The 12,163-nt window shown below is 35.5% G+C and overlaps 1 protein-coding gene across 1 annotated transcript in view; it reads left to right on the top strand.

Moving 5' to 3' along the window:
* The first annotated feature begins 5,891 nt into the window (after positions 1–5,891).
* The window catches only part of LOC117975341 (complement factor H-related protein 3), a 34,697-nt gene continuing 28,425 nt past the window's right edge, over positions 5,892–12,163 (top strand). Inside the window, 1 exon segment of the mRNA XM_034935146.1 lies at positions 5,892–5,949. Within this exon segment, the coding sequence (XP_034791037.1) occupies positions 5,892–5,949 (58 nt within the window).

Genomic DNA, 12,163 nt, shown 5'->3' with positions numbered 1-12,163 from the left:
AATTTTAGGATTGTTTTTCTCTATTACTGTGAAGAATGTCCCTGGTATTTTCATAGTGATTTCTTGAATCTGTAGATTGCCTTGGGTAGTATGGACATTATAACAATATTGATCCTTCCAGTCCGTGATCATGAAATATCTTTTTTTTTTGGTGTCCTCTTCAACTTCTATTTTTAGTGTTTTACTGTTTTTCTTATAGAGATCTTTGACTTCTTTGGTTAATATCTAATTATTTATTTTTATCTGTGGTTACTGTAAATGGGATTACCTTTAGGATTTTTTTCAGATTGTTTGCTGTCAACATATACAAATGCTACTGGTTTTTTATGTTGATATTATATCTTGCACCTTTACTGGATTTGTTTATCAGTTCTAATAGTTTTCTGGTGATTACCTTATGTTTATTGAAAAAAAGTTATACCATCTGCAAACAAAGATAATTTGGCTTCTTTCTTTTCAGTTTGGATACCTTTATATCCCTCTCTTGTCTAACTGCTGTAGCCAGGACTTCCAGTATTATATTGAATAACAGTGGTGAAGTGGGTATCCTCGTCATGTTCCAGTACTTTGAGGAAATGATTTCAGACTTTCTCCATTCAGTATGAGAGTAGCTGTGTGTCTGTCAAATGCAGCTTTGATTATGTTTGGGTGTGTTCCTTCTATCTTCAGTTTTCTTTAGTGTTTTATCATGAAGGATTTTGAATTTTATCAAATGCCTTTTTGGAATCAATTGAAATAATCATGTGGTTTATATCCTTCATTGTGTTGGTATGATGTATTACATTGATTGAGTTGTGTATGTCGAGCCATCTTTGCATCTCAAGGATAAATCCCATTTGGTCATGTTGAATGATCTTTCTAGTATGCTGTTAAATTTGTTTGCTATTCTTTTGTTGAGAATTTTTACAATTACATTTGTTGGAGATATTGACCTGTGGTATTCTTTTTTTCATGTGTCTTTGTCTGATTTTCTTTTCAGGGTAATATTAGCCTCACATTGGAAGTATTTGCTCCTCCTCCTCCTCTATTTTTCAAAATAGTTAGAGTAGAATTGGTACTAGTTCTTCTTTAAATGTTAGGGAGAATTCAACAGTGAAGCCAATATGTCCTGAGCTTTGCTTTACTATGAAACTTTTTATTCTGGCTTTGATCTCATTACTTGTATTAATAATTGATCTGTTCAGGTTTTGGATTTCTTTCTGCTTCAATCTTAGTAGGTTTTATGTGTCTAGGAATTTGTCCATTTCTTCTAGATTTTCGAATTTATTGGAATATCATTCCACATAGTGGCTAATAATGATTCTTTGAATTTCTCCAGGATCAGATGTAATGTTTCCTTTTCATTTCTGATTTTATTTATTTGAATTCTCACTCTTTTTCTCTTAGTCTGGATAAAGGTTGATCAGCATGTTTAATATTTTAAAATAACAACTTATGTTTCATTGATCTTTGTATTTTATTCATTTCAATTTCAAGTTTATCTGCTGTGATATTTATTATTTATTTTCTTCTAATAATTTTGGGTTTGGATTGCCCTTCCTTTTCTAATTCTTTAACATAAATCACCAAATTGTTTATTTGAAGTTTTTCCTTTCTTTTTTATGTAGTCACTTATAGCTATAAATTTTTCTCTTGGTACTAAAACTGCTATATCCCATAGGTTTTGTGTTTCCATTATCATTTGTTTCACAAAATATTTTAATTTCTTCATTGATCCACTGTGCATTCAGGGGCATATTCTTTAATTTCCAGATTCTTTAATTTTTTGTTTCAACTTACCATAAGGATTGCAAGTACTATCTTATAACCAGAAAACAACTTAACACTGTTTGCATAAACAAACAAGCCAAAGAAAACTCATAAATACTCTCCACCTTAATTTTCCCTTCTGCTTTCAAACTTTTTGTTGTTTCTATTTTTATCTTATTGTACAGACTATGTCTTGAAAATCTGTAGTTATTATGTTTCATTAGTTCATTATTTAGTCTTTCTACTTAGGATATTAGCTTACACAACCCAGTTGCAGTGTTTTAATATTCTGTATTTTTCTATGTACTTACTATTACCAGTGAGATTTGTGTCTTCAGGTGATTATTTATTGTTCATGAATTTCATTTTTTGATGGAAATATTCCCTTTAGCATTTCTTGTAGGACAGGTCTGGCATAATAAAATTCCTCACCTTTTCCTTATCTGAGAATGTCTTTATTTCTTCTTTACGTTTAAGGGATATTTTCACCAGATATTCTACTCTAGGATAAACGTTATTTTTCTGTCAGCATGTGTCATATCACTCCTGTAAGGTTTCCTTTAAAAAGCCTGCTACCAGATGTATTGGTGCTCCATTATATGTCATTTATTTCTTTGTTCTTACTGATTTTAGAATAGTCTCTTTATCCTTGACCTTAGAGAATTTGATTATTAAATGAGTTGAGGTAGTCTTCTTTGGGTTAAATCTGCTTGGCATCCTATAACCATTTAGTACCTGATATAGATATCATTCTCTAGGTTTGGGAAGTTCTTTGTGATTATCCATTTGAATAAACTTTCTACTCCTATCTTGTTCTCTACTTCTTCCTTAAGGTGAATACTCTTAGATTTGCTTTTTGGAGGTTATTTTTTAGATACTGTAGGCATACTTCATTGTTTTTAATTCTTTATTTTTTTGTCTCCTCTGACTGTGTATTTTCACATAGCTTGTCTTCAAGCTCAACAATTCTTTCTTCTGCTTGATCTATTCTGCTATTAAAGAATAGCACGTGTAATATCTTCTTCAGTATGTCAATTGCATGTTTCGGCTCCAGAATCTCCGCTTGATTTTTTAAAATTATTTCAATCTCTTTGTTCAATTTATCTGATAGAGTTCAGAATTCCTTCTCTGTGTTATCTTGATTTGCTTTGAGTTTCTTCAACAAAACTATTTTGAATTCGTTGTTTGAAAGGTGACATATCTCAGTTTCTCTAGGATTGTTCCCTGGTGCTTTGTTTAGTTCATTTGGTGAGGTCGGGTTTTCCTGGATGGTGTTAATGCTAGCAGATATTCTTCTGTGTCTGGGCACTGAAGAGTTAGGTATTTATTGTTTTCTTCACTGTCTGGGCTTAATTGTAACCATCCTTCTTGGCAAGATGTTCCACATGTTTGAAAGGACTTGGGTGTTGTGACCTAAGCTGTTTCTTCTTTACAGGGTGTCAAAATCCCAGCAATTCAGTGGTTCTTGCAGACTTCTAGGGGTACTGTATTGATGCTCTTGCACATGATCTGAGAGAATTCAGGGTGATGAGGGCCCCTGGACCAGGGTAGTTTCCAGGGGACCAGTTTCAAAAACCTTAGATGTCTGCTTGATGTTATGTGGTACTGTATCGGGCTGGCAGTCATATTGCAAGTTAAAATGTTGTGGGGTGGTGGGGGGGGAGGGGGGAGGGATAGCATTTGGAGATATACCTAATGTTAAATGACAAGTTACTGGGTTCAGCACACCAACATGGCACATGTATACATATGTAACTAACCTGCACGTTGTGCACATGTACCCTAAACCTTAAAGTATAATAATAAAAAAAAATCCTCCTCACTGTTCCCTCCCCTTTCCAAAGTCAGAGGAGCCTCACCCTACAGTCTAACACCACTCCAGGCCATGAGGAGTACTGCCAGACAACTGCTGATGTTCCCTTAAGGTTTAGGTGCTCCTAAGTCAGTTTGTGGTGAATGCTGGCTAGCCTAGGATTCACCCTTCTGGGAACTGGGCTCCCATCTGGTCCACGGTATGTCCAAAAATGCCACCCACCAGTCAAGTCCAGGAACTGGGGACCCTGGGAGCCCAGGTGGTTCTCTACCCCCTGTGGCCATGCTGGTACCTGAAGCCAGCAGGTCTCAGAGGCTCACCTAAGGCCCTCAACATAGTATCTGGGTATCACTGCAGGTTATTGAAGGCCAAGGGCTCTTCAGTTAGGCTGGGTGAATGCTGCCAGGACGGCATCATTTCCTTCAGGGCATTGGGTTCCCTTTTGGTTCAGGGTATGTCAAGAAATGTCATCTGGGAGCTAGGGCTTAAAGCAGGGGCCTCATTCCTTTGACAGTTGCCCTATCCTGCTTTGTCTGAACTGATATCCAAGATGTAAGACAAAGTCTTCCCCGTTCTTCCCTCTCCTCTCCTCAAGCAGAGGGAAGGGGTTTCTTTTGGAGCTGTGAAATGTGAAGCCTGGGGTTAGGGGTTGGGTGATGCTAGCATGATCTTGGCTGCCTCAGCTGCTGCAGTTGGTGTCTCTGAATATTCTGTGTCTTCCCCCAATCCATAGTCTCTGAGCCTAGTTCAGCACTAGGACTCACATACGTGTGCAGTCCTTATGTCCTAGACTGTCTTTCTAGTTTATTTAGAGACACAATGCATGGTAGGTAGCCCTAGGTGGCAAGATTTGTGGGAACTTGATTTCAGACCCCTGCGGTCAGCAATACTGTCATGGCTAGCATTGGTTTAAATACTCCCTCCATGGGAAGGGGTTAGCTCAGTTTGGTTTGGTTTTCCTTTCTGCTCTAACAGCACAGCATTTTGTTCAATGCCTCACAATTGCTATGTTCTCCCTCCCTCAGTGCCTAGAGCAAGGCTCTGTACACCATGGCACAGCTGCAAGTGTGGGGAGAGGGGAAAGGGTAGTGTCAGTGACTCAAGATTTTCTGACCTATCTCTTACGTGCCTCTTTCAGGGATATGAAGTTAAAACCATGTACTATGAGTGCTAATCTGATAATGTTTTCATTTTATGAAGGTGTTTTTTTTTTTTTTTTTCTGTGTACATAGTTGTTAACTTGGTATCTTTGAAGGGGAATGGTTGGTGTCTCCTATTCCACCATCTGGCTCTGCTCTGCCTAATTTGTGGAGACTCTTTATCATGAAGAAATGTCAAAGTTTCTCAAATGTTTTTAGTACTTCTATGAAAATGATCATATACTTTTGTTCATTCTGTTATTGTGATATGTTACATCTATTGGTTTGTGTATGTCTACCCATCTTTATTTTATGCATAGTTTGAAAAACAATACTACTAGTTTTTTATACTGTTTGGTTGAATTCAGCAGTGAAGATAACAGGTGTTGGGCTTTTTTGATAGGTGAATTTTATTACTGATTTAATCAACTTACTCATTATTTGTTTGTTTTGATTTTCTATTTATTCCTAATACGATCTGTATTAGGAATTTTTATTTTAGCTTGTATTTGTATTTTACAAGCTATTTTATTTTTAGCTTGTATTTGTATTTGTAGCTGTATTTGTATTTTAGCTTGCTTCTCCCTTAGATTCCCCCATGGGATGTACCTAAAGAAAACTTGGACCAAGTGAAAGACAAGGCATTATCTGGTAGCAGCTGCTGGTAGCAGCTGAGATCACCAACAGTAGCTTTCCTTGCTTCTGGAAGTTTTCCTAAAAAACATCCACTGCAGTACAATGGATAATTAGTGGGGCATCACTAAGATTCCTGAACTTTGGAATTTTCTGGAAATAGCATTTTTGACCTTTGTTCCCTCAGTTCTTCCAATAGTTGCAGAAGCCTTTCGTTCCCTTTATTGATACTCTCTTTACTCAAAAAATGAGAAATAAAATAAATTAATGTTTTATATTACTTTTGGATTCAGTCCATTACTGTCCCTAAATAATATTTTACAAGTACATTTCAGGGAATCAATTCCACAGATGGTTGTGAAACCACTAACTGGAATTATTGAAGCATTTTGCAAAACTCTCTGAACTTTGATATTTACTAAGTGACCTCAAATGCCTAGCTTCGTGGTAGTTTCCTCAAATTCGGAATCACCCTTGGTAACTAATAATGAAAGATTTCAAACTCCAAACAGTACAACTGAAACTTTTGCATTACTATACTACTGAGAATATCTAACATGTTGTTACTAATTAATGTCATTTTCACCTTGTGGGTTTCCTATGCTAATGGACAAGGTAAATTGAAAGAGATCTAAACACTCAGCTCCCTTCTTAAATGTAACTTCATGTAATATCTAGCTTCCTGTCTCCATGTCTACAATTTTTTATGAACTAAAGAGGATTTATTCACTGTGCTAGTAGAAATAGCATATTTTGTAAGACTATAACAGAAATTAATTTTATGAAAAATTATCTCATTTTAACTTAAACAATGAATAATATTTTCTTTGTTTTATAAGTTCTACAGTGTAAAAGACATTTAATATTGATTATGGAGATATGTGAATATACTCATGAAACTTTAAGTAGGAAACATGTCACTAGACAGATTCTAACCTTAAAATGTTCAGAAGTTTCTTATTTGTAATGCAAGGGGAGTGACTGATATTTTCATAATCTTACAGATGGTGATTTTTTATAGATTCATATATCAAAACATCAAATAATACATTTTAAATTCTGCAGTTTCTTTTATTTCTATAATACCTTAAGAAAGCTGCTAAAACGAATTAACATTAATATGAACTTAATATTTCAACAAGATTAGCAACATGTTAATCACAACATGAATATAATCAAAAAGTAGACTATATACTTAACTTACTTTTAAATGACAGTAAATTTTGCATTTCTGAGCTCACTAGCAAATGTTCAATAAATAAATACATAAATAATTATTTTTTATAGCTTTATGTTATTGTTCACTGATTTGTTTTCTCCTCAACAGTCATATATTTTCTATATTAACTATCTTTTTGAATGCAGGCCTTGCATATTAAAGAACTATATCGTAACATTAGCAGTGGAACCACATGGGTCAAAAATCATGGACAATCAAGGGTTTGTGGCCATTAATGAAGAATATAAATTTTGTAATTATCCAAAACTTCATAATATTTCAACAAATGTAGTGGAGGGTAATACTGGAAATCCAATTATCAATTTATGAGAGTATCTTTTCCCTCAGCCTCTCTTCTCAAATCTATGCCACTTTATTTGATTCTAGGTAAAGAGCTTTAGGTTTTACAGTGTTATCTATCACATGATTTGCTAGTTTTATTTGTTGTGCAAAATCAAACTTGATCTGTGCCAAAATGGAAAGAAAAGGAAATTCTCCTGTTATTTCCTTTGTGAACTGAACTGATACAGGTACATTTTTTTCAAATAAAGATTAAATACATTAAAGTAGAATGAAAAGAAGAAAAGTAGTACCATTTTGAAATGACTGGAATTAGAGAAGCATATGCACTATAATTTCTTACTTACTTTCTTAAAAGCACTATAAAAAAAGAATGATGACAAATTCTTCCTTATCTGATATTCCAGTTGAAAACTTGTCTCCTCCAATGAACTTTTTGTAAGAGTAAACTTGAGCAAAATGTCTTGTAAATTTGGGTCGCTCCTATATTTCTCAAAGGAGAAAGTAACTCATTGGGTTACTTTCAACGTCTTGGTTAGAGAGAAACATCTTTGTGTATTCAGTAGCATTGGCTCAACTGCATCCCGCCAAAATTCATTTGTTAAAGTCCAAATTCCCAATACCTGAGAATGTGACTGCATTTGGAGAAGGAGTGCTTAAAGATGTAATTAAGTTAAAGGTCAATGATTCAGGTGGGTCCTACTCCAATGTAACTGGTGTCTATATAAGAAGAGAAAATAAGAACACACCATATAGAGAAAGATCATGCAAGGCATAGAAAGAATACAACCATTTACAAGGCAAAGGAAGAGGTCTCAGAAGAATCCAATCCTGTTGACAGCTCTATCTCAAACTATTAGCCTCCAGAACTGTGAGAAAATAAATTTCTATGAAATCAGTGGTACTTTGTTATGGTAGCTCTAGCAGATGAATACCACGATATTTACACAATTTATTAAAAGAACATTAATAACTAAAAATAACTTTTTACTTTTTACTCAAGAGTATATATATATATGTAGCCACCACACAGATTTTAGAGGCTATTCATCAGAATTTGGTAATTACATCTTGGGTGTATTTTCCTGCTGATGTTTGTCTTCTTGAATACTTTATGTGTATATATATCTGTATTCATCTATATTCAGAATCTAGTAAATCAAATCTAAGAAATATTTTTCATATCATTAATGAAGGACATACTTTGTGAATTGCTTATGCTAATACAATTTTTTTTAATGGTAGTTGATATTTCAGTTCTGAACAATAAAATCGGCACACCAATTCTTTTGGAAACCACACTATTTGAAAGACAAACTCGACAGAAAATTTGTAATTGTAACCTATTATAATGTTCATTGAATTTGTATTGGCCATTATTTCTTCCATTAAGTCATAAGTTATTTATACTTATTTAAAGATAGGTTTTCAAGAACGTTATTTTTAATTATGAATATCCTTTCAGAATTGTATAAATTTTATATTCATCTACTAGAGTTGCCATAACAAAGTGTCAAGGGTGACAATTAGTAATGTAGAGCAGGGTTGCTTCTAAATCCCTTTTAAACCGATCATTTTCAGTACCCAATGCATTACAATTAATTGCCATTGTACTTACTTTGGGATGCTCAAATGTGTTTCAAATCTCACTAAGAAGCTGGCTTTTGTGTATATTTCATGTGCCCCCATTAAGCTTTGGCATAACAAAAAGTCCCATGCTTTCCTTGACTTTTCCTACTACAGACTAACTTTCAATAATTTCTGTATGAAAATCCAGTGCCTTTTAGTGGGAAAAACGATTTTTAGAAACAAACCTAAACTATGAAAAACTCACTTCAGGTTTGAAATTATCGTTGACTAAGAAAAATAATTTTTGGCCGGGTGGGGTGGCTCACACCTTCATCCCAGCACTTTGGAGGGCCAAGGCGCGCAGATCACTTGAGACCGGGAGTTGGAGACCAACCTGGCCAACATGATGAAATGCTTTCTCTACTAAAAATTCAAAAAATTAGCCGGATGTAGTGGCACACACCTGTAATTCCAGCTTCTCAGGAGACTGAGGCAGGAGTATCACTTGAACCCGGGAAGCAGAGGTTGAAGTGAGCTGAGATCGCGCCACTGCACTCTAGCCTTGGCGATAGAGCAAGACTGTTAAAAATAAAAATAAAGAAAGATTTAAATGATTTCCTTTAATTAATGTCCCTTTCTTCCTCGGACTAAATATCCTGCAATCATAAGAAAATGTAAGAGTATCTCAGGAGGTTACACAGGGCACGGAAGTTTCAATTTTCCAATACGGAGGAGACAGCAGAAAACTGTGCAGCCATGCTTGAGGGGCTGGGTCAGACAAACTGTCATGCGTCACCTAGCAAGCCTCTAGGGCCAGTTCTGTAACTAGCAAACGCTTCCCTCAAAGTAAAGATGTCACATCTCTGAACTTAGTCTTCTCATCTGCACACTAAAGCTGTTGTGCCACTAGCTTCCTTCCCGTTCTCTCTGATTTATGATGATTTAAACTTAAATATTTTTCTTTAGTTATATTCTTAAGTTCTCATAACAAATAGAATGTAAATACTATTTTCTATCACTTGTTCCATAATTATAGAAGAAACATAAATTATATGCTATTTAAATTGTGGTGTTGTTCAACATTCTATAGGTATATATACCTATAGAATATAAGAATATATATATATATATTTGTACATTCGTCTATGCACCTATTTTTTATGTCAATAATATGTCTCATCTGATACATGAATTCTAACTATGGTTAGAATGCATGCCATCGCATACAAACAAAATGCCACAAAACTAAACAAAATGTTTTATATCTGGAGATAATTTGCTACATTTCAGATTTTTTTATGCTACAGTCATATTTCTTGTCTCTCTTTTCCAAAACACAATCATTGCTGATGTGTGCACCCTAAACTGACAGCTTGAGCTTAACTTGGTATAGTTGTAGATAAGTTCAGTTTAAATTAATGCTGATAAAACCTCCAGAATTGCTGAAGAGACCATACTATGTTAGTAGAAGTAGAGAAAGTGAGATGAGCTTCTTGTCCTGTTAGCTGACTTGAGTTCCATTAAAGATTTTAAGTGGAGAAATAAAATGACCAGATGAAAGGTCATTAATTTATACACAGGAAAATAGATTATAAAGATGAGAGGTCAGGATCAGGAAACTAGTTACGGTTGCTGTAATCCCAGAAGAATTTGGTTGAGAGACGATGATATCAAAGGTTATTGCCAGGGTTTTTTTGTGCCTGTTGTGTTTATTTGTTTGTTTGTTTTGATAGAAAAAAATTGAGTGAAAGGGAACACCACAATTGCAGAAGTTCAGTTATTATTGAGAGAGGTAATGAGAATGATTGACATGAATTTCCCCCAAAAAATGTTCTGTCAATAATTACTATATTACGAATAAATAGAGCATGGAATATTTTTACAGCTGACTCAGAGAAAATAGCTATTACAGCAAACCTATGTCTATATTGAAATTCATATATACATTCAAAGAATATTACTCTATACCATTTATCTCAAGATAACTAATCTTCAAAGCAAAAGAAATCAGCAACATGTTTTTAATTAAAATTTTAACTTCCTTCAAAAATGTCTTTTGGGCCAGGCACGGTGGCTCACGCCTGTAATCCCAACACTTTGGGAGGCTGAGGAGGGCGGATCACGAGGTCAGGAGATTGAGACTATCCTGGCTAACGTGGTGAAACCCCGTCTCTACTAAAAAATATACAAAAAAAATTAGCTGGGCATGGTGGCGGGTGCCTGTAGTCCCAGCTACTCGAGAGGCTAAGGCTGGAGAATTGCGTGAATCCAGGAGGCAGAGCTTGCAGTGAGCGGAGATCGAGCCACTGCACTCCAGCCTGGGCGACTGAGCAAGACTCTGTCTCAAAAAAAAAAAAAAAAAAAAGTCTTTTTTATTTATCTGTTAAGAACAGATAAATCATTCATGCAGCATTCAAGTCAAAAAAGAATTTTTTTTTGTTGGCAGATTTACCTAGTGGAAACAACATTTGTATTTAGCTTCTAAAGTAAATTAAGTGGAGGAAAATGAAGATTTTCATTAATAACCTTAATATTAATAGACAATGGTGGTACTGAGGAGAACATCTATCTCTTTTAGGCTTCATGAGGAAATGATGTTTTTCAGTGTCAACAAAGTACTCTCAACTGTGTGGTTTGCCCACCAAATATCATGTCTGTAATAATATTACAGACTTAGCCTACCACGTTTTAAAATGATTGGTTTCCAACTATCATGTCATAGAAGAGAATATATAGATAGTTGAAGAGTTAAAGAAATTATAGCATAAGAAGCATGCAAAAAGATAGAGTTATAGCATTACAATAACTGTCTTGAGATATTTCAAAACATTTATGAGGGGGATTAAGTTAGCTTTTGATGAGGACTGTCACAGTCAGTGAAGCAGGTAACAGTATTATCCAACATCGAATCAGAGGTCAAGTGATTTTCTAAAAGTGTGACCTATACGGATATTGCCATATGTCGGGGGTGGGGGTAGAAGAGTTGATCTCTTCTGAGCCCTCCACGTTTTAAGTTGTATGATTCAAAATTATACATACAAACCTTGTTTTTATTACACTCTATTTTAAAAACTGCAGTTATCTTTTGAGTTGATTTTATAATTTATTTTTGTTTTAATTGCTGATGAGCTCAGAAGCAGTTCCTTGGAAAATATATTTCACTACACAATTCAGATATCTTCACTTGTAAGCACTGTTAAGAAAAATATGTTAGACAGAAGTTAATGAGGTTAAAGAGTCACCACTTTCTTTCTCCAGGCTGTGTAGATGACATCTATGAAATGCGTTTGCCTTGCAGTTCCCTGTCAAATTTCTTCCATGTGGAGCCGCCTCCCTCAGCTCAAAACACACATTTCAGCTCTCCTGCTCTCTCCTACAGGAACACTGCTGTTCTGTGTAAAGAGGAGGTAGGGCCTTGTCTTTCACGCAAGCCTGGCTCAATTGGGCACCTCACCACTGGGGTTGCAGCCACCCCTAATCCCCCTAGAATGTCTGTCCTCTGGTGTGTCTGCACCAGTCTCCTTTGCGAATGACCACAGCTATGTCCACAGAATTGGGTGCAGGGGAGATGTCCCCCTCTCTACATCTGTGCCCAAGCACTGGGGCCACTTGTCTCCTAGGATGGATCTATACTCCCTTGCAAGGCAAGCACGGTGCCTGTGTGCCTGCTGAAAGTGGTCTAGTCACTTTCAGCCCACAAGCAGGTTTCTCTTGCACACAGGAAAGTGGAATGAACAAAAT

This window comes from Pan paniscus, chromosome 1 (assembly GCF_029289425.2).
Source record: "Pan paniscus chromosome 1, NHGRI_mPanPan1-v2.0_pri, whole genome shotgun sequence".
NCBI lineage: Eukaryota > Metazoa > Chordata > Mammalia > Primates > Hominidae > Pan > Pan paniscus.
This window is presented reverse-complemented; position numbering and strand designations above follow the sequence as displayed.